The sequence below is a fragment of the Rhamphochromis sp. 'chilingali' genome (assembly GCF_963969265.1).
Source record: "Rhamphochromis sp. 'chilingali' genome assembly, chromosome: 8".
Taxonomy (NCBI): Eukaryota; Metazoa; Chordata; class Actinopteri; order Cichliformes; family Cichlidae; genus Rhamphochromis; species Rhamphochromis sp. 'chilingali'.
In genome coordinates this window covers 26,276,491-26,298,988 of record NC_137935.1, presented here as the reverse complement: position 1 = coordinate 26,298,988, position 22,498 = coordinate 26,276,491, and the positions used below count along the sequence as shown (strand labels likewise).

At 40.6% G+C, this 22,498-nt stretch overlaps 2 protein-coding genes across 2 annotated transcripts in view; one reads left to right on the top strand and one right to left on the bottom strand.

Moving 5' to 3' along the window:
- The window catches only part of veph1 (ventricular zone expressed PH domain-containing 1), a 90,562-nt gene that overhangs the window by 17,954 nt on the left and 50,110 nt on the right, over window positions 1–22,498 (top strand). The window contains exon 6 of the mRNA XM_080888854.1: window positions 21,326–21,489. Coding sequence (XP_080744980.1) covers window positions 21,326–21,489 — 164 coding nt within the window. The remainder of the gene's footprint in view (window positions 1–21,325; window positions 21,490–22,498) is intronic.
- Window positions 3,610–12,233, bottom strand: ptx3a (pentraxin 3, long a). Its single transcript, XM_080888855.1, has 4 exons — window positions 11,873–12,233; window positions 8,508–8,667; window positions 7,691–8,115; window positions 3,610–4,880 (listed from the first exon to the last, which is right to left on the bottom strand). Exons 1-4 carry the CDS (start codon window positions 12,006–12,008, stop codon window positions 4,228–4,230), a joined length of 1,374 nt encoding a protein of 457 aa, XP_080744981.1. The 5' UTR covers window positions 12,009–12,233; the 3' UTR covers window positions 3,610–4,227.

Below are 22,498 nucleotides of genomic sequence, written 5' to 3'. Positions count from 1 at the left end.
GTGCTGTTATGTTTTTTTATGTGAATCAGTCAGTGCCTCTGGGAACATGTTGAACCTATAACCTCATGTGCAGACACACACACTAATTACCTCACACTGTACCACAGTGGGATGCCCACCAAAGTGGTGCTCGATGCTCCCACTGTTCTGCCAGCAGCTCGGCACATGAAACAGATTATCTCCTCACTGTCTGGTTTTCCAGGTGAGTTTTTGCCAGACTTGGGCTTTGATTATAGATGCAAGACAATTAGCACCCATAGTCCATAAATGTGTTACTGGTTTCTTAACAAAAAGAGAAAAAAAGGGATGTCTTTTTATTTTCATTTGGATACATGAAATACGAGGGGGAAGAAAAGAGAAGCTGCCAAAAAGACTTAAGGTTGAAGTAACTGCTGCTAAATGATGACTAAATAAACAACTTTTCCCTACAAAATGCTTTCACCACATTCAATCAGCCAAAGCACAAAGGAATGGAATAAAAGCAACAACTTGCAAATACAGACGTGCACTGTTACGCAATTGAAAATAGTGAAAAATACAAGGATTCATGCTACAAACAATATGCTCAATGTGCTATTACACTAAAGTGTGGTTTACTCACATTTGGATTTTTCTACATATCATCCCAGGATTCTGGCTGTTTGAGTCGTTGGCCCTCGCAGAGTTTTACATCACAGTCAGACTTATGAATCTGATAAATTAGGGAAGGTAATAATAATACCTCAGTGTCACTGTAATGCTTTTTCACTTCAACATTTGCACTCTGTAGTCTCCGCACGTATCGAGTTCCTGATTGCCGGCTCCTCCAGAGATGCATGTATGTAACGGCTGTTTTAAAAATATAGCTCTAACATTTCTTTCCACTAGATACACGACACCCTCAAAGTCAGCACCTTTTACTAGACTACTGGACATGAAAGTGCACACGAATACCTAGCCTTCTTGTGGGCTCAGAAAGAAGCAGAGAAAAGGGAAATAAAAGAGACAGAAAACGCGATAGTTTGAAAGTTCTGTACACTTAAGTAGTCCGGTGGCTGTAATCCAGCTCGACAGGGATCGACCGACTGATATTGAATCTGGAATGAGAAACCAGATGAAAGTGAGCAAGTCCTGCTCGAAGGCTTTTTAAAAAATTTGTAGCAAGTTCACATTTATCTTTCATTCTGCACTTTTTAATGTAACCATGACGGTTTCCAAGTTTGAGCACCTTCTAAATGTGCTGTACTGTAACCATTTAAACTTCATGGTGACGTCTTTAACAAGCCAGAAGCCTGCGAACCTTTGTTCTGAAACCTAACATGCGTGTGCGTCTGTTGCCACATGCGATATTTTCTTCTTCTCCTTCGTCTTGTCCTTGGTGGTGCGTGTTGAGTTTCGGTCTTATAGGAGAATAGTGAGTTCCGTGCTTAATAAGCATGTGTGTGTGATTCCTAGTTACAGGAAACCAACAGCAGGATACTGGGTGAAGGTTTTATAGCTACAGCAGTCTCACACGCACTCACCGTTTGGCCCCACAGGGGTTTAGAGCCAAGGGTTCTTTCAATCTCTGAGTAAAACCTTAAGTTAGCAGAGAGGCTTGGAATCTGTCGTCTATCTATCAAAGCTGCGTGTCCGTTTTGGCTCTTCCTTGGACTGTAAGGTTAATACATGGCAGGGCGAGAAAAGTGAGTGAAGACTCGGTGAAATGTATGTGAGTGAATGTGGAAGGTGATTCTGTAACAGGTCACAGTTACATGGAGGTTGTAGCTGCGGGAAGAAACTGGGTCCAAGCAGGATGTGCAGCAGTAAACTGTAAGCATATGTGAGCTGCAGAAAGTCTGCAGGCAATTTCCCCACAGTCGCAGACATCACTGAATCAATTTTAATCAGCAAGAGATTAAATACAGTATAATTTGCAAAAGTGTGGTTGTGACATCGAGTGCTGTGCAAAGGTTTTGGGCCGCTCCTTATTTCTTTATGTTTTGCTTCCAAGGAGGCAGATTGTCTTGTAATTTTTTAAGTGATCTTGAGCGATACTTCTCCGGGCTTTGTGAAGCCTTTTAAAATTTTAATTGTTGTTTTTTCCTTGTACCTCACACTTTTCAGAGGAATATTTTTCAAGCCGCTTCACACTGACCTAAAAAGCATAAAAAGACACCTAACTCAAGGGATGAACCAGTGTGTGTACCTTACACTATAAAATGCCTTGATGCAACTTTTGTTGTGATTTTGCACCAGATAAGTTAAAAAAAAAACGGCTTTGAGTTTCATTCAAACAACATAGCAAAGAACCAAATTTAAACAGTATCCTCAATAACTTTGTTACAAAAACATTTAATTTGTTCCCATTTCTTTAGCTGAAAATGTGAACAATGCCAACAGTGACCAGATTTAAAGAGATTCCCAAACAGCTGTTAACTTTGGCACATCTCAGCACGTTGTGCAGTGTGTACATAAAAGTTTGAGGAAACTGAAGAAGTGGAACACTAAAGGGGAAGTGGCAGATCTAAGAAAAACTATCTATAGCAGGTGAACAGTATCTGAAATCCATGTACTTACAGAAATAGAAATAAATCCAGCAAAGTCCTGACACAGACCCTCAGAGGTGGATCTGCCCTTCAGCTGATTGTCTACTGTTCGCTGAAGCCTCATCAGACATCATCTCAGTGGAAGGACGGCTGTCAAGAAGTAGTTCTTACGGAAGGGAAACAGGAAGGAAATGCTGAAATATGCCACATTACTCAAGAACTGGACTGAAAATCACTCAACAGTTCTGTTCCAGATTTAAAATTTCTGATTCAAGTCATTGTCAGTATGTAAAGAGGAGTTCAGGAGATAAATACAACAGTTAGTGTCTACAGCCATCTGTAAAACACGGTGGAGGGTTTGTCGTGGTACGGAGTGGTGTTGGAAATCTTGTCAAAATTGAATATTTTAAATTTTGAAAAAATACATAAACACTCCTAATTTGGACAGTGGATACTTTTTTATTCATACCTCACTTATTTAATCTAGTCCTGTTATGAAAAATATATTTATGTACAAAATACATTTAGTTTTACATTTTCACAATAATAAAAACAATTTACAGTATAATACAAGACAAGTTAGTTCATAAAAGACTGTGTAAACATTATCCTCACTTTCTTTTATCAAACCTCACATGGCAAATTCAACAGTTTTACTCTTCTTACTTTATGCAGGATCAAAAGAAAACTTTACCTTCTACTTAAATGACAACTATGCACTGACAAAGAAACCGAAAGCAAAACAGGAGTTACGTAACTCGTATGAATGTAAACACTGAGTACAAATTTAGAAATATATTGTTTGGAAATTCTTTCAAAGCTTTCAAAGAAAAGTTCATGGCAATAAAAAAAATGGTAAGCTAGTTAAAAAAGCACATTTGTAGTTAACAGTCAGTCATGCTTAAAATGATAACAAGTACAGCAGTTTTCAGTCACAGGTAACAGTATGATGCCTGTGCTTTTGGTTGTAATGGGGTTGGATTACATGGCTAATTGTACCCACAAAACTTAAAAGGTATAAAAGCAAATGTCTTTTCTGTTACATTAATAGTTAAAATGCTAAAAAAAAAAAAAAAAAAGAGAACATTTTCCTCTGTTTGGGTTTCTATTTTTTTTTTTTTGCATGTTTTGATGAACTGCACTCGCCATCTCAACAGAAAGATGAAAAATGCTTTGGTACTCTAAAAAACACATGTTGTGCAATACAAGATAATCACTTGTAATAGTCAGAGACCCCTCTTTTACTTGTGCTGCGTGGCTGTCTGGTGATTACTCTGTTTACTGGCTCAGAACCCGTTTACTTTCACAATAGACTCTTTGTCTTTCTTGCACTCTAATTGAGTCTTTGGTAAAAACTGCTTGCAGCACGTTCTCGGCGAAACTACACGTTTTCTAAGACGACTGTGCATCAGTGTGTTTTTTGTGTGTGTGTATTACTGTCTCAGTTCAAAAGGCTTGGTGAAAAAAAGTAAACTTAAGTCTCTCACAGCATTGATTTTGTCTTATTTGAACATGCCCAAAGTTCAAAACTGCAGTATTAGCAGTTACAGTAATAAAAAGTGAGATGAGGAGGAAAATTGTGGTCTCTGCTACAATGAAACAATGAAAATGTTTAATTATAGGAAGAAAGATGATAAAAGCAGCTGTAAGTCTTTTCACTTTGAGCATTTAACTCTTACAATGTTGTGGAAATGATGATCATAGTGAAGAGTATGCACTATTAGATGAACTGAGCGCCTCCGTGCGGCACCATCTCCGTTACACCCCACGCCACTATGTTCCCGCTCTGCTCACAGCCATGGCCTTCCCGCAAAGACAGCTGGGAAATCTTGTCCTCTGACAGTACTTTGTCCCACATGTTCACCCCCGTCATCTTCCCCGCAAATGCCAACTTAGAATCGAATCCCGCCTCAAACCCTGCCACGCTGCTCCCGCTGCTTAAGGATGGAGGACAGCAGCCGTTCCTTTCCTGACCCAGCTGGAGGGAGCCGCCGTCGGGTAAGACGTGTCCTTCGGCCACTCCGGGAGTGGACGCTACCTTCACGCCATCCGCCCATAGGGAGGCCAGGCCCTGCTCTGAGGACCAAGCCCCACACAAGTGGGTCCACCGCCCTGGGTTCACCACTCCCCGTGCCTCCACCAGGTGAGCTTCTCCTCCGATGGTGAAGAGGGCAGCATTCCGCTTGAGCAGCAGCTGGATCTCATATGGATTGCGGCGGTTTCCATAGGTGAACAGCACGGTTTTGTTGGCGATGCTGGTTGGTTTGAACCACATGCAGACAGTGAAGGAGGACAGGGAGACGGGGACATCTGGTATGATAGAGGTGTAGATTCGACTGGAACGCATTGGGAAGAGGAGGGCCATCTCACAACCTAGCCAACAGGAAGATAAGAGGATCAGGGCTGAAGTTATGCCATATATAGTACTCAAGCACTCATCCAGCAATAATAAATCCTCCTGTTTGCACAGAAATAGTATAATTTTAAATTTTGTAAGAAAGGATGCCTGTAATTTGTGGTAAAATCTACAAATTACAATAAATTCTAGATATTTTACCCCCGGCTGCAGTGGTAATAGTGGTTCAGTTTAGAGAATTTAATATGATCATTACAAAGTTTTCTTTTTCATTTAACTGTGACGGCCCAAAATTGGACGTCAATTTGTTGTTACTCATGAAAAAAAGATTTTGTTGGGCATAACCTATGATGACAATGAAAAGACAATGGTAGCTCAGCAAGCGGCATTACATTTTTATTGTTTGTCTGTCTTTTGGCAGAATTACACGCAGAATTTGAAGCCAAATTTGACTGAACTTGGCAGAGAAGCGAGGAAACCGCTACAATTTGGTTTAAATTCCCAGAGGCCGTTGCGAGGGTGCGTTCCACAAAATTACCCAACAAAAGCAGGTTGAAAGTGTTTGCAGGAGAACATGTTTGAAGGAGCAGAAACGGAGCAAAAGAGGGGAAAGAACATGAAATGAAGCACAACAAACAGATGACCCTCAGGGCTCTGTCCATGTGTGATTTGGTATGATGGGGAAAAAAGGAGAATAATGGCCTGAAATTTACCCTTGCAGAGTTCCACTTTACATCATAAGACTTGATCTCCTACACAGACTAATGGAGTCCTAAAGAGATAAATCTACAATAAAAATAAATTGAAATCTAAAGCTAGATTAATTAAGTCAGATTACTATCTTGTGGTTACTGGGCCCCTGTGGTTTTACTGGGGCTGCCTCTACTGTTGTTGTACCACGGTATATGAAGTGAAGGCTGAAATAGGTGGCAGCGTGAGCGTGATTGAATGTGACACAGTCAGAGTTCAGTTACTGGTCAGGTGATGAGATCATGAATCACTGGCAGTTTTTTCCTGTCCCACCACCTCACGCACAGACACACACCTCTCTGGGTCATCTGGTTCGTGGATTTTTTATACTTTGTGTCGTCGCCTTTTCCCCTTATTCCTCTCTGTTTTTACTCATTCAAACACACACTGTCTCAAAGTCACTCTCTCACTGTTTGACACTGTAATGTCAAACCAACTTTTGTTGGTTAGTTTTTTGGCATGTGAAATAGAGAAAAATGTGTGTGGCATATGTGTATACCACCTTTGACTGAAGCCTTTTAGGCAATTTGGTCTGCGTTACATAATGGAGTGTAACTGCACATTGTCAGCATTGTCAGCTCTGAATTATTGGAGCTGGTGTGAGGTGGGGGTGTAGCAGGGTGGCTAGATCCAGTCTAGCATCCGAGTGTTTTTTAGAAATAGCCATTTATAGTTATTTCGCTTATATGAAATCATAAAATTAACCGTTTATGATTTTCTGATTTTCATCGCTTTGAAACTAAATCATCACTGTTTATGTGCAATAATGATTTAACTGGCTTACAGACTTAGTGTCTCTGTATCGCCTGTCCAACTTGTAGAAAATTAAGATTGGGTTTTCTAATTTGGTCCTGATAAATCCAGATAAGTCTCTGAGTTGGGGAATAAGTAACTAAATACACACTGTTTAAAAATACTCCCAACAATCAGCTGTGAACAACAAAGAAAACATCCTGGTAAAGTTTTGTCTAACAATCTGGTAAGTCCCATTAATAACCCCTAATATACAAGTCAGTGTTTGCTCTGCCTGCTGCTTAAGCATATAAACTCTTAGTTGTGTTTATGGATCATTTCCTGTTGTTTGCATAATGTTCCCGGTATATCCTGTGTGCATAAAATCATCCTGTTTAAGCTCACAGTTATTCCATAAAGGAAGAGCTCACAGGTGTTTGATCAGGATGAGCTTGATACTCTGCAGCCCTGATTGTGTGCGAGAGGAAATGTGTTCTGAACTGTGCACATTTTGCACATTACACAGCGTAACATCTCTCATTTTCCATTCTTTGTCATGCATTTTTAAGTATTGAGTTTTAACTCAAGATTTTTCTCTCTCTCTCCAGCCCTCTTTCTTTCACTCGCTTTTTTTCTCCCTCCAGTTAGCAGACACGCTCCCTACTTAAAACCGGAGATCTCGTTTCAGGTTCCTGCCACTCAGAATATAATAGTGAAAAATCCATTCTGTGTTTGTGTGCGCTCATGATGGTTTCCATCTGGTCCTACTTTCCCAGGGTTCTTTTGGTGTGGTTTTTGCGGCAACTGGCTAATGATTACACCTCCCTCTGTTCACTGTTTAGGCCAGATTTATAATTTTGTGTATAAGTGCACGCATAAGATGAAGAGTATAATTTAGCCCTTTTGTGGCTTTCATTTGATTTATTCTAGGAAATAAAGTTGTTGTACTGATATCAGTGATGCTCTGCTGCAAGTTTCCTCAGTTAAATTTGCTGAGCCTAATCTTATATTTATTAGTCAGTGTTAATTTCAGGGAACCCAGTTAACTCTGCTAACAATTTACAATAAGGGTTCATTACCCATGAGGAGTTTTGTCCAAAGCTTTTCTTTGTTATCATCTTTTCATGTTTTTACTTGAGTCTAATCCTACTTGTAAATTTCTACAAATACTTGTAAGTTTCTGCCGGTGCAAACAGCTTTAGCTGAATCTCTTATTTCCAGAATGAATTAATACAGAAAAAAATTAAGCAGGGTGTTGTTTCAGAGCTATGAACACAAATAGAAATAACAGGAAATCACAGTTTAAGACAAATAGGGATGGTTGATAGTAAGGTCAGTGTTATACCTGCAGGCAAGAATCTTTGCCTCGAAGATCTCAGGGCTTCCTCCATCTCCACCTTCACTTCTTGCAGTGCAGCCAGCACCATTTCTAAAGTGGCCTTTGTTGTTGTGACTTCTTGCTCATGGTGCCCCTGCTCTCCACCCCTCAGAGGATGAAATCCTGCCTTGGTATTCATCCCTCCTGGGCTGCTAAAGCAGCTGGTCTCCAGCTTGGAAAGTCTGGATGCTTGTGTTTGTGCTGCAGAGAGGAGCTCTTGTAGCATTGTCTCCAGCTGGTTGGAATTCCCCGCAGCAGCCGCAGGAGAATCCCGATGTCTGAGTTTGAGGAGCTCCAGAGTCTCTCTGAGACGGCTGTTCAGCTGCATTTCCATCCTTCTTCCTGCATTCTCCACCGCCGCCCCACAGGACCCACCATACTGAGCTACAAACCTGACAATATAGAACCAAGAATCAATATGAGTGATTTGAACCCTTTCAGCTGAAGAGGTTTAAACATGTGCAGACAAGGAATTTGCTATAGTTGCTGAGAAATCTGCTAAATTAATTTGAAGCAGATCAGTTCAGGATTTTGTTCTGAAGCAGAGCTACATTAATGAGGCGATGGGCATTTCATCACTTTGCTTTTTTAAGCAAAGTGATGAAATGATTAAATCTGATTACACTTTTATACAGGCCGTTTACCATTTTATTTTTGGTCCTGTCTAGGTTGCTGAGACCTTGAATTGTCTTTGGCTTAATCACAAACACTCATTTCTCTGCTGCTCATCTTCAACCATAATGACCTGATGCTGATTGCATGACTTCTCAGTCTTACAACCGACCTTAACATTTCACTGCGCAGTGACCCCATCTCCACCTTGATGATATCATCGGCATACTGAAGCAGCATGTTCTCCCTCATTTGACTGTTCTCCAACATGGAGAACATCTTGTCCCATTTGGTCAGTTCTGAAGAACGGCAGGGGGCTGAAGTTGGTGTGGCTGCAAAGAGAGAAGGTAAAAAGAAGAAAAAGAGAAAAGTTTAAACATCCAACAGACGATGAACTCATTCAGGTTTCTACAGCTTCTAGAGCTAGCCACACCCCTATCTCCTGCACCTCCCCAGAGATCCAGATGGACTTTTCCTGCAAAAAGAATCTAAGAGTTACTCCTCAGGAACTCTACTGAAATCATATCAAGATTCATTAACTTTGTCATTGAACAGGTCCAGAGAAATTGCACGTCTTGTTCTTAAATTGTGCATTTATACTTAATGTATATGTAAGGCCACTAAGACAGGAAAAAAAATAAGAATACGGAATTCAGTTACTCCATTATCAGTTATGTATCAATATAGGAAAAGTGCTGAATATATGAAAAAAGATCACCAACGTATCAGACTTTTATTTAGAAAAAGTGTTTGTTTAGCTGAAAAAAATTGAGCTTTTACTTTCTGCAGTTATTTGCCAGATGGAGTTGCGGCTGTAGCTTGAAAGTGTGCATGCAGGATATGTTTAAATTCATTTCCAATTTTCTTCCAGCTTTAACAGAAACTTTAAGGTCAACTTCAATCTTAAGAAGGAAATGGATTTAATTCTGCTTGAATAGCTGACTGCCACAAAGGCATTAGTGGGCATAGTTGGAGGAAGATGGTAAAAGCGCAGAAGAGGATGTTAAGTTGTTGGGAGAAAGAGGGTGAGAATGAAATCTGACAAATAGCTCACAAAGCAGGAGCTTTTCCTGTGAGCTTATTGGGTTTTCTGCTGTGAATGAGGAGACAGATGGGCGGTGTGGGGGGTTGAAAAGGAAGGTCAAGACCTGCTGACAACATTGGGAGAGATAGCATGAGTATTCCGAAACATATGGAAAAGGGGGATAAAACAATCCAGGAGTAAGAATATGTAGGTCACTGTATCAGACACGCTGTTCTGGTTAACTGTTGAGCCTTTTCGACCTCTGTTTATACCTGCAGACATATTCCAGAGGGGTACTATTACAGACCTACACAGTTTGTTTTGGCTTCCTGTTCTCAGTGCTCAAAGTCAATTAGACATAAGGGTCATGCACTTTGGACCCTGGGGCTTCTCAATCTAAGGGAGCTGAGCTTGGTTTTTGAGTGATTTTAGTAGAAGAGAGTGTAAGTGGGTGAAAATAATAACTTTTAGATGCATAGACCCTAGTTTTTAAAGATGTCAGTGGTTACTTCGATGATCTACTCTAAATGTATATTTAAAATTGTTTAAAGGTACGATGTGCAAAATCTCACCACTAGATGCCAGTAGATTGCAGATTGCATTTAGCTGAATTCAGTTTTCTTACCACTCCCGATTCAAGTGCAAAATCCTAGCTACGGTAGCCAGTGTAGGACAAACAACTCTAGCTGCTGTTCATCCATAGAGTGAAGGCTGTGAGTTTGCTGTTTACCTCAGCTGTCAATATGCTAGGTGTCCATGTCTATTTACTCTGGAGGAGGCTGTTAAAGTTTGTGAAAGGATTTCAATATGCGTCAGTAAGTAATTAAAGCTCACTTCTGTTTGATAACAGTGAGGTGTGTTGTTAAGGATATCCTGAACTTTTCTGTTGGTAAGCACTGCTGTTTTTGCCAGTGCTAGCCACTGTTAGCTGCTATTAGTCTCTGATAGCTGCTGTTAGCTGGCGTTAGTGAAAGCTTCTTTGAAGTGATTCAAACATTGTGGGACACTGGATACTTAGCGAATAAACTCTCATATGATGTGAGAATGTAATCGAGATGATTATCAATGGAAAATATGATTTATTTCTTTTCAGGACACTCAAGCTTCAAATTAGCGAGCATAATATTAGCTTAAAACTAGCCTCTTTTTTGTTTAGAAGGCTCATTGTCAGCTCTGTGGGTCACATGTCTAATCTGCTGACAATAAGTAACTTGACAATATTGAAAATAAATAAGAATTTTTATGTATGTTTTCATTTGTTAAAGCTCTAACTTGAGCTTGTGTGAACTTGAGTAAATTGAGTAAATTTTTAAAATGAAATAATCTCCAAATTACTGCACATTTAAGCAGTATTCAACAGGAAATAAGCACTGAATAGCTTCTATATTGAGTGGCAGTACTCAGCAGTATGCTCCTTTTACAACTAGTCAGTGTCTGTGTGTTTGAGCAAAGCATAACTCAACAAATTGGTCCACTCGTCTGCTACATGTTATTTTTCTAGCCTGTCATTCATTTTGAAATTTGCCGTGTCATGACCCCTGTCATGTGGCCTCATTAATTCAAATTCCTCTCAGAGATTCGGAGATTTGAGCAGGTCAGAAGCAGTGATCTGTGTCTCCTTCGAGCTTTTTGACCTCTCACAGACCTGCACTCAAACTCACGTGATTTTCTCCTTCTTGCACCCTCTCTGGGGGGCCGAAACAACCCCCCACCTCTGCTGCTGTAAACTGTGTTTGTTTGTTTTACTATTCTCAGTCATTTGTTTCGCCCAGTATAATATTTACCTCTTTAATCATATCCCAGACTATTTTCTGCCTGTTAACCGCTAGTGCCACAATTACACCTCCTGCCAGGTTTTAAACAGCTAACAAATGCAAAATTCGAGCTGCGGAGGGCCAGTTGGACACTTAAAAAACACAAACACTCACTCTCACTTTCTCCCTTTCATTCATCGCTCTTTTCATCCCACACATACAGGTCTAAACGACAGCTGAGAGAGGAATTTCTTAAAGATATACCAAAGTGTTTCTGCTGTTGGTGACCGCTGATTGTGGCTGTAAACTCCTACAGAAACTCTGTCTCTGCCAGCTGCCTGTACACTATACAAACCACATACATGTTAATCTCTAATCTCTGCTCTTCTTTTCTTTTTCCTTCTTTATTTATTTAAAGACACCAACTTGTGGAGGATTTTCAGTTTTTTCTCAAGCTGTGAAAGATTTGCTTTTTTACCCTCTTCTTCATCAGACCTTCTTTCACCCTCCTCCTCGATTATCATATCGATCCGATTCTACAGTTTCTTCCCATTTTTTTTGTTGCTGATGCACAATACATCAAAAGACAAAAGTGTTGTGGAAACTAGTGTCCCAGTCTTACTCATCCATACATGAATCTAAAAAAAGAAACTCAATTTCATGCTTTTGACAATTAATACGGTCGATACATCCGAGAGCCTTGATTTGATAAAGGTGCAGGCCCAGCACTCACACATGCACACACATTTCCACACTTACGTGCTGGCGTCTCTTCCTCTGCGATTTCATTGTAGTAGGAGGGACCGTAGTTGAACTCGATAGCATCCTCGTAGTCCGAAGGCAGACACAAACACATCGACAGCAGGCTCGCTGCCCGAAGGAACCTCAGAAACATGCTGCTGCTGCTTCTTCCTGAATGTGTGTGAGAGAGAAAATGTCTGTTTGCCTGTGAAAGTCAATAAATGTGTGTGCTGTTTTCCTATCTGCTTTTTCCTCTAAGTGTGTGTGTGTTGTATGGGGCAATTAGAGTCAGATAAGCTGCGTGTGTCTGCTTTCTCTGCCTGTCCTGCTGCTTTCTGTCTGTCTCACGTTCTTCATGAGCTGCATGGTCCTTTGCTCTTTTTTAAGCCCCACAGTCCCATACTGTATGTTGCCCCTCCTCCCTCCCTGACTCTCCACCTCTTCTCTCATTCTGTCTTGTAAATGCTGAGCAATCCTTTGGCAGGAAGCCCACTGCTATGGAGATAGAGAGAAAGGTGCTGCTTGGGCACACATGTACTCATTTCTATTTCTCTGAGAATGAGAACTTAGGGACATAAACTCTGACCTGCTGACCTTAACCCGTACTTAATCGTGGACGAGTCTCACAGTTGATCAGGCAGGTTTTAAACGAGTGAAACCTTTCAGTTTCATCAATGTGAGCGTTTCATTTGATGAGTGTCTAATCGCCATTAAAAAAAGCCAATTCAGTCTACTCCTTCATACTAACCTAAGTCTAAACCCAAGCTTTTAACTGTTTTGAATCTAATTGCTATTGTAAGTTTAAATTTAAAGCCCTGTGGCCCTTAATCAGGGTCATAATGCCGAAATAAACAATCAAACACATGGGGAAAATCCACCGAGCGAGTGAAGAGACGTCTGAAAGTTTCTCTAAATCTCCGTACTTGTGAAAAGATTTGGCTTTCGTAAGTACAAAAGGGAGTCTGAAAGCACTGCAGTGAGACGATGAGTAATGCGTCGCTGGAGGTTGTGTGTGTGTCATAATGAGATATAACGGGAGCTTCTGTGACTAAGGGAGAGGGAAGGAGAGGGGTTGAGGAGGAAGCAGGGAACACAGAGCTTTCTGATATTTGCCCCATGCAGGGATGCTGTGAGTGGGTGTGAGTGGGTGAAGTTTAAATGGAACCCAGACAGGAGAAGTTTCTAAATGGGTTTATTGTTCTCCAGCTTCTCTCCATTTATTTATTTATTTGTGAGCCTCGCTGCTTCTGTGCGCCTGTACTTGTGTTTATATACTGTCTGTGCATCCGTGTGATAGAAGATACTCATGCTGGTGTGTGCATGCATGTGTGTGTGTGTTTGTGCTTGCTTGTGTATTTTTAAGAGGATGGAAACAATGACTTCCTCACGGGATTATAGGATAATCTCACTCTCATCCTGGTCCCCTCCCTCCGACTTTCTGTCTGCCCGTTCCTCTCTTCCATTGTGTTAGTTTGCTTTCCCTAAATTGCCCGCTGAAACGCACACTTGGCCACTTGTTATCAGGGTGGAACAGCCTCTTCGTGCACTGAAACGCAGAGAGAGGTGCGTGGGAAAGGATTAGTGAAAGCTGGCTCTCTTCATTAGTTCTGTATTTCCACTCGATGGCTGAAACTGTTGAGTCCATTATCGTGTTTTTTAAGCTTCCTCTAGAACACTTTGGATGTCGTCTTTCCCATATACTTGTCCATGATTTGCTAATTCATGCCACAGAAGGTGATCATGCAGTCCGAAAGACTGTTCGCTGGTGATCGTTCAGTTTTAAGTTCCACTCTTCTTTTTCATTTATGCTGAAGTGTGCTCAGCTTGAGTACAGTGTGATATCACTGTTTGTTGTACCTGTGAAACACTGTTTCCCAACATTGTGTTCAATTGCTTTTTTAAAAATGGTGAAATGATTGTTTCTATAAAGACGATGTGAACACGATTGAAGGGTGTATTTGCTATAATTTTCGGTGAAAACTTGGAGTATAGAAAATGAGAGGACAGCGTGGGTCTCTTCTAACTCAAAACATGGAAAAGAGCAGAGAAAAGCTGGTTACAGTGTGGATTCTTATTGAAATCTGCAACTTACTCCAGCACTTCCAGGGTGGACACTGAGGCATTCCCAAGCCAGCTGAGAGATATGAATCACCCCAGCATGTCTTGGGTCTGCCCCGGGGTATGCCTGAAACGCCTCACCTAGGAGGCGCCCAGAAGTCCTCTACTCTGAGCCCTTTGCTAATGATTCAGCTTCTTATTCCTCTCTCTACAGGAGAGCCCTCCACCCTACAGCGGAAACTCATTTCAGCTGCTGGTATCCTTGATCTCATTCTTTCGGTCACTAACCACAGCTCGTGTGGAGAGGAACGTAGGAAGCATGGCCTGAGGCTCGGAGGTGCTGATTCTCCTTCCCGCTGCTTCACACTCAGTTACCAAGTCATCCAGTGCTAGCTAGAGGTCATTTCATGATGAAGCTTAGAACCACATCATCCACAAAAAGACAGAGAGGTTATCCCAAGAGTGACCGAACAGGAAGTCTTGCATCCTCATAGGACACTCGGTGATGTGGCCACATAGCACATCCAGACTGGTCAGGCAAACGCTCTCAAGAGGATAAAGAGCTGGTCCTCTCTTCCACCAGGACAAAGACCGCAAAAGTGATCAGTATCACGCCCTTTTAACATGCCTGCTGTAGTTTGACACTAAATGACTTCAACTTCAACAAATGCATCATTAAACTAAGTAAAATTTAGAACGAATTAATGTTTCAGAATGCTTCTATACTCAGAAAAGAAGCCTTCATATAGGCTCTATTGTGTTTCGGGGGTGTTTGTATTGTAAATGTTTCCATGTTTTGCCTCACAGCTGCAACGTCAAGTGGGAATTCAGCCAGCTGGAAACACATATTACAGGCTTGTCTAACAGTCGAGCAAAGAAATGACTTCACGGTGTGCTCGTGCATGAGTTGTATCCTTGCAGTGACAAATGACTTACTTATAGTTTATGTATGACTTAGTTACACAGCTTTTACACCAAGGGAATATTTAATATCAGCCACACAGATGTGTTCAACGTGTTTCCCGCTGCACTTCATTAAGCGCTGACTCAGCAGAAAGAAGTGCTGAGAAACATTGCAGTTTGGGTCTTAACAGCCTGAAAGCTTCACTCGATACCACAGAAAGAGTTCAAAGTGAGAATCGGTCTATCAGCTGTGCTAGTATCTATCAGCATTTATGATTTAGATATAAAAACAATTGTATCTACTGAACATTTTTATTCATTGTGCACACGTAATGAAAATCCTTCGCAGTCTTTTCTTTAATTTCGGGTAACCGAATCCCTTCCAGACATCTGTGCAGTCGTGTCATATGAGCTTGAATATTTTAAACTGTGTTTTTTTTCCTTCCCTGCTGGGGGGTAATGGGGGTGGGTGGTATTGGCTCATCCAACAAAAACATACACATTCTCAAATGTATGGGCTTTCTGGGAGAAGTTCATCTGATTTCTCTTGCATTTTGATTTGTCAGATTCTCACCCCCGTCACCCACCTCAGAGTGTTCGATTAGCATGAAATATGACAGGCTGGACATGTGTACATGGAATGTGCTTTGGAAGCTGCAGAAAACACGTTAAAGTCGTAAAGCTCTCCAAAAACATCCCTCTGGATATCGTTTGCGTTGGTCTCTGCAGTTTTCTCCCTGCAGTAACCTCCCTGTTGTAAAGGTTCTGGGGGTTTTCTTCTTTTCTGTTTTTTTTCTTTGTCAGATTATGTGCATTGTTTAATGTGTGGAGAATGTACTCATCCACAATACTTAAGATAAATCGGCAGGCCAGCTGACAATGAAAACCTCCTTCTAGCTTTTTAAATGTAACACAGAACTTCTGGCGCATCTTCAGCTCATTTAAACCCACATTTTCATGTGAATGCTTCTTGATCTTCTTGAGGTTTTGGTCTTGAAGTGTCAGGGTATTGTTTTTTTAGTCAAATTGTTTTCTGCAGCATAATTCACATCTGAGTTTGCGTGTTTTTGTAAACTTATAACATTTTCTTGATGATTTTGCTCATTTTCACATAGAGAAAAATCCAAAAGAACCAAAAAACATCTCTGCAAAAACACGAGAGAATGTTTACTTTCCTCACCGGCTAGATGTGTCCGGGGCCAGAAAGTAAACAGTGGAGGAACGTTTCTACTAAATCCATAGTTGTGAGAAAACCCATACTCTTATAAGCCTCTGCTACAACCAGAGATGGGCAGTAACGCGTTACTTGTAACGCGTTACTGTAATCTGATTACTTTTTTCAAGTAATGAGTAAAGTAAGGGATTACTATTGCAAAAACGGTAATTAGATTACCGTTACTTTCCCGTAGGAACGCTGCGTTACTAAAACCGTGATTTTTTGCGAGAATGTCTCATGACAGTGACGTAAGCGAGTGCGCCGTTAGTGACAACAGCTGTGTGCAGATCAACAATGGATCACATATCGATTGTGGGAGAGAGTATGAGCGTGCAGCGTTTAAAGCGTGGAAGTACTGACCTTACTTTGAGTTTGATTCCATAAAAAGTGACAAAAACATTAGCGTCCATCGTGCGTGGGAAGAAAACTTCTTTTTACAGCAAAAAAACCCCTAAACTTCCAAGCAAGCACCGAGTGCACAACGACGTAATGGGAAACTCACAGAGAAACTCGCGGATTCTTCAACTGACCACGGCACACCTGCACCAGGGTAAACCTCCGCCTACCCAACTTCTGCTTTACAGGTGAAAATAGAGCAACAGGACCGCTGAGTCTTTGACTTTATTTATTTTCTGCTGTGTTTTACTTGCATCTATTTGAAAGACTGAGTGTAAACACAAAAAATATTTTATTTTATGTGCTGGAATGTGTAGAAAATAGGTTTAAATGTTAACTAATTTATTCAAGTCAGAGAATGTTGCATATAATAAAATTTTTGCTTGATGCATAAAGTTAAAAGATTACAACTGATAAAACAAGTTAAAAAAAAACAGACTTTTCCATTTGATTACATTTTGTATGATGATTTATGCAGAAAAAGTAGAATTGGGCTGAAAGATCTATCGCTTTATCACCTATTCAGGTTGTAAATCGTGTTTTTAAAAAGTAACTAAGTAATTAATTACTTTTGAAAATAAGTAATCAGTAAAGTAACGGGATTACTTTTTTTGGGAAGTAATCAGTAATTAGTTACTGATTACTTTTTTCAAGTAACTTGACCAACACTGGCTACAACTACCCAAGCTGTTTCAGTTTGCATGGTCTGACGTGTCCCCGAAAATAAAACAGTTTGCTGCAAGGGCCATTTAGCTCAGGCTTTGAGGTCAGGTCGCGTCACAGCCACAAACGAACTGCTCCTGAATTAGCTTAAGACCAGACTGAGACCGTTTCCTCTAAAGGGTTTCTGTGCTGTTGTTTTGCTCTATATCCAAGTTTCTTTACACCTCTCCAGACCACCGCTTAATTTTCAGTTTTAATTTAGATATTTTTCTGTATATGAACTTGTGCACCTGACATCCCTCTCTCTTGAAGCAGTGAGCATGACACATTATTTAACCTTATTGATGCCAATTTAGAAACTTTGTAACTAAATTTAGCACTTTTTCATACCCCTGTTAAATGCTTTTTCCTCTAAAAATGCACCTAGCAGTTAACTGTGGTGTCACAAGCAGCTGCTCTTATGAACGTGAGCTTGATGGAGCCCTGTCCATCCATTTGGACTTTCCAACCAATGTCTTAGGTACCCAGTACTAATGGCTGTCTTAATTCTTGATGGCACAGATTCACCAAGGTGCTGGAAACATTCCTTTTTGGACCTTATTGATATGACAGCATCACACAGTTGCTGCAGATTCATTGGCTGCACATCCATGATGAGAATCCCCGTTCCCCTATCCCAAACGTGCTCTATTGAATTTTCTGTTGCCCTGATCACTGTGGAGACCATTTGAGTACAGTGACCTCATTGTCATGTTCAAGAAACCAGTCTGAGATGTTCTGAGCTTTGTGACATGGTGTGTTATCCTACTGGAATCAGCCATCAGAAGATGTGGTCAGAAAAGGATAGACATGGTAAGCAACAATACAACAAGACCCTTTGGTGGTGTTTAAGCTCTGCAAAGGGTTGTCGTGATGTTTACGCCAGCTTTACAATCTTAGTGTCAAAGCAGAAACTGACACTCATCAAACCAGGCAACGTTTTTCAAGTCTGTCACATGTAGCTGTAATGCTCAGTGTTGTGTCCTCTCTGACTGCAGAGAAACCAGAGACATCCAGACTGCAACTGAAGCTCTGGAGCTTTAAAAAAAAGACAGGTATTTGGGGTGCCCTTGTTTTAGTAGTACTTAAATACTGTCTGTATTATATTTTAGTAACCCAAGAAAGAATATGCATAAAAACAATGGCTGATTTATTATTGTTTTTTACTTTCTTTTTAATCAAAGTTGAATGTCTCTGTAGATTTGGACACAAAATTTTTTGAGGGACGGGTTTTGTAATTCTGATGTGACATTTAGAAAACATGACACTTCACAGTGAAAATGTCAGAGAAAACTGTTACCTTTGTTTGCTAAAGACAAAAAACAAAGGTCAGTGCATGAGCGCTTGTCACAGTGTCACGTCAGCTGTTGTTTGGAATGAAAGTATGAAGGTCAGATATTGTATGCAAACATGCCAGCACTCCCTCTCTCTCACACACACACACACACACACACACACACACACACACACACACACACACACACACAAATCAAAGTTAAAGTGGAAGTTGACCTGCTAAGCATACTAGAAAATCTATTAAGATTTTGTTTTAAGAGAGATGAAGAGTTATCAATGTCTTAGTCAAAAAAGCTAAAACATGTGGCTTCGAATCAAATCTACTTGAGGACATAACACACTTTATATAACTTGTCTCATTCACACAATCACCTTTTTCTACACCTAAGTGCTTTCTAGCTAACATTCATACTCCGATGTGGAGTGTGACTTGGGGTTCAGCTTCTTGCCCAAGGATTCTTTGGCATGGAGACTGAAGCAGCCAGCGATTAAACCACCAACCTTCCAGTTATTGAATGACCTGCTCTACCTCCTGAGCTACAGCCACCCTATAGAAGCAAACAGCCAACATATACAAGAAACCCCTGCAACATGCTGAAGCAGGGCTTCAGAGACTATGCTACAAATTGTAATTGTAATTGTGCAAAATTGCCTACCAAAAGTTCTTTCTACTAAAGTTAGAAACACTAGCTTCTGATGCTAAGCGTGTACTCGCATTCACTGGAGAAAAATACTTATTTATTGGAAACAATTACTGACAAAGCTCATTTTTCTTCTGATGTCGTTCAAACAGATCCGAACTTGTCCAAATATTTCATAAAAATCCAACAATTTACAGTAACACTCATTTTATTTTTCAAATTACTTTTTATAAATGCAAGTGTGTCTGACAGTATAAGGGGCTCAAATACGTAAGCTGTGTAAATTCTCTGTTTCTGGGCAGACTCTTGTCTCCTCCAGCCTTTTAACATTCCTGTAAAAGACCCGTAAAAGCTGCAACCTCGGCTTTATGGTTATTACCAGCTCTCTCTCTCTTTCTGTGCACTAACTGTGTCAGTCTCTTTTTATGGTGATTTGTGTTTAAAGTACAGGGGTGGTGCCTGATAGTCTACATTAGTGTACATTAGTGGACATTGCAGGCAACATTTAAAGCAAGAGAAGTGAGCATAAATAGAGCCAATGACCGTCTTATAAATATTATCTTCCATTTGCACAGAACAGTCAGACCTCTCTGTTGGTCTGTTCCAACATCAAACCTGCTGAACATTTTTGAGTGGACAGCCTGTGGTTACAGTGATTTATAGGTTAATACTGGTTTTAGTGTAATGTGCAATTTTCCTGTGGCTCTGCCTCGTCTGTTCTAAGCCCCTCCCATCATTCAAAAACACCTCTGCCAGGTAAGAGGAATCATCTTATGCCACTGCTCCTTTACATCTTACCTCCAACAGCAAATCTCACCTGATTTGATCTGACACCGCCTGTGATTGGCCAAAGCCTCCTGATGGGGCCCAGAGGAGGTGCAGGAGTCTTGATTTGCTTACCTGAGCTTTAATGAACTTAAGTTAGATTAATTTTGTCGTGTTTGTGCAGTGCCACTGTTTGTTTGGTGTGTGTGCTAAGGCTAGCTAAGCTCAGGAGTGTTAAAGTACTTCTTAAAGCCCTCCTCCAGTAGTTATTCCTCCAATCTGACCATTTCACCTGCTCTGCAAATACTATAAATACTAGTCCTTTAAAGCAGTTTATACAATTTATATCAATTGCAACAGTTAAACATAACGTGACAGGGCTTTTGGCTTTATGTAATACTCAAGAACCGTAGTACAGAACCCTGAGAGGTCCCATAATGTTTACCATTTGTAAACAAGAGTCTTTGTTCACTGATGTGAATCATTTAAAGATGTTTTATATGTTAGTCAAAGGCTGTTGGGTAATACTGTGGGTTTTCTTGGGCTCTTTGCTGATCAGCAAATGCCTTTTTGCCAGTCATGCGTCAGTACTGGCTGTCTCAGCATCACTGCATGAGTACTGACAACGAATGAAAATTTCATTCCCGAACAGAGATGTTGTCTCATGACTGGTAATCTGATGTGTGTCTTCTGAGAATAGCATTAGAGCTATGCCAAAGGCAACTTAAAAAAGAAAGGTTTTAAACAATATGCTTTTTCTTCTTTTTTTGATCAATCTCAACATCTTTGCTTCTCCAAACACAGAAATAAGCACATAAAACAGGCTCGGATGCAATATGTCAGACCTAAATCTCTGCAGAGAGGATGACAAAATGCAAACGTGACCTTTTTCACCTCCTGTAATAAATGTGCCAATGCGACACTGACCAGCCCGAGCTAACAGCCTCCTCTAACTCTGTAATGACCCTGTTTGGGTCATCCTGCTGCAAACAGCAAGGAGCGAGAAAGGGACAAAAGAAACGTTGTCACAGTGTTATTTTCCTAAGTAAACAAAAGAATGCCTTTTGCTTCTCTCTCACCTTCTTTCTCTTCCTGAAAAGTTTTCTTAACATTTTGATTACTAGGAAAAGCAAAGGAGCAGCTGACCCCTTAATGCTTAGCTGCTCGTTCGTTGTCAAGATATATGTGTGTAATTTGATGGTGTTTAGCTGGTCTGAACATTTTGGGTACTGGTACCCAACCACAGAAGATCCTTCCATCCATTTTCTTCCACCTATCCTTTTCAGGTTTGTGGGATTAGTGAAGATAAAACACAAATTCAGCACGCTTTAAATGCATGGAAATGTTAAAAAGAAGGTCAGGTGCTCAGTGCAGTTTTTTTAAAGTGACCTTTTTTTTCACACAATGACCACTTTGTGTGGAATCTGTTTGTAAAAGGCTTTGAAGTTGTCTCTGGGGCTCAATAAAACATCTGTGTTTCTCTTTCCCCGCCAGGTAACCACATGCTGTTGAGAGTTCTGCCCTCAGTCTACCCCAAACAACCAGACACCATTCACCACCACCTAGGCAACCTCACCGCCATGATGCCACAGCTGGAATCCACCGAGCAACAACACCTGATCAGGCTTATTCAAATGGTTGCCGAGCAACATCCACTTGTGAGTTTTTGTGCTGACGAATTAACAATTTACTGTGTTTGAAACCAACTATTCAAACTATCCACTTTCATTTGGATTATTTGGATTATTTTTTCTGTTAAGTTATGGCTGCGCATACCACTATTACTTCACCGCCAATTTATATTAAAATTTCAGTCATTGTGTCACCGCTTTGCAGCCAACACGGTGAAAATTACAATAATAATACATATAAAATGTTATGACAGACTTCTAAAATGTTTCTATTTTCTTGTTTTTACGACAGGTGGCATTATAAATTTGTTCAGCGCTCTACATCATTTAAATGCCTCCCACCACATAGTTCAGACCGTGTAGAAACCTCAGTTGTGTGCTTGGTGAGGCTTATTTAAGTGCCTGTGTCATTTTTATAATGTGTTTTGGGTTTCTTGAAGCTTTGCCGGTCTCTTCCTTCAGTGCCCTTGATCTGACTGTTTCAGGAATCCATAGTCAAGTGACACCTAAACATAGTATATACATGTTATATCTAGTATTAATAAAAACTAAAACGAGGTAAATGCATTACAGTCAGAACTGATGGCCCATGTGAAAGTAATCCAGTATCTAGAAACAAAAACACTCGTGAAGAAGTTGCGAAATCCAGCATGTCTGTGATTATGTCGTTTCTATCTGTGACTGAAATGTATGCAAATGAATGCATGTGGAAAATGCATTGGAGAAAAAAAAAGAGAAAGCACTGGGAGAATTGGGACTTTGCATGTGGTGTGCAGGAATTCCCTTAATCCTGGATATTTTGGACCAGAGCTGCTGATGTTCAACGTGAAGGAGGGGGTGGGCGGGGAAGTACCACATACCAAGCAGAGCACATGGTGGTAAAACGCAGCCTCAGTTGAGAAACAAAAGCAGCCATCTGGAGTTATTCTAATGTGAACCCCCCACACAGGCCCACAGGAAAATATTGTAGCTGTGTTCGTCACAGCAGTTACCAAATGTTTGGCATCTTGAGATTCACTTTTCGTAAGTGATGCGG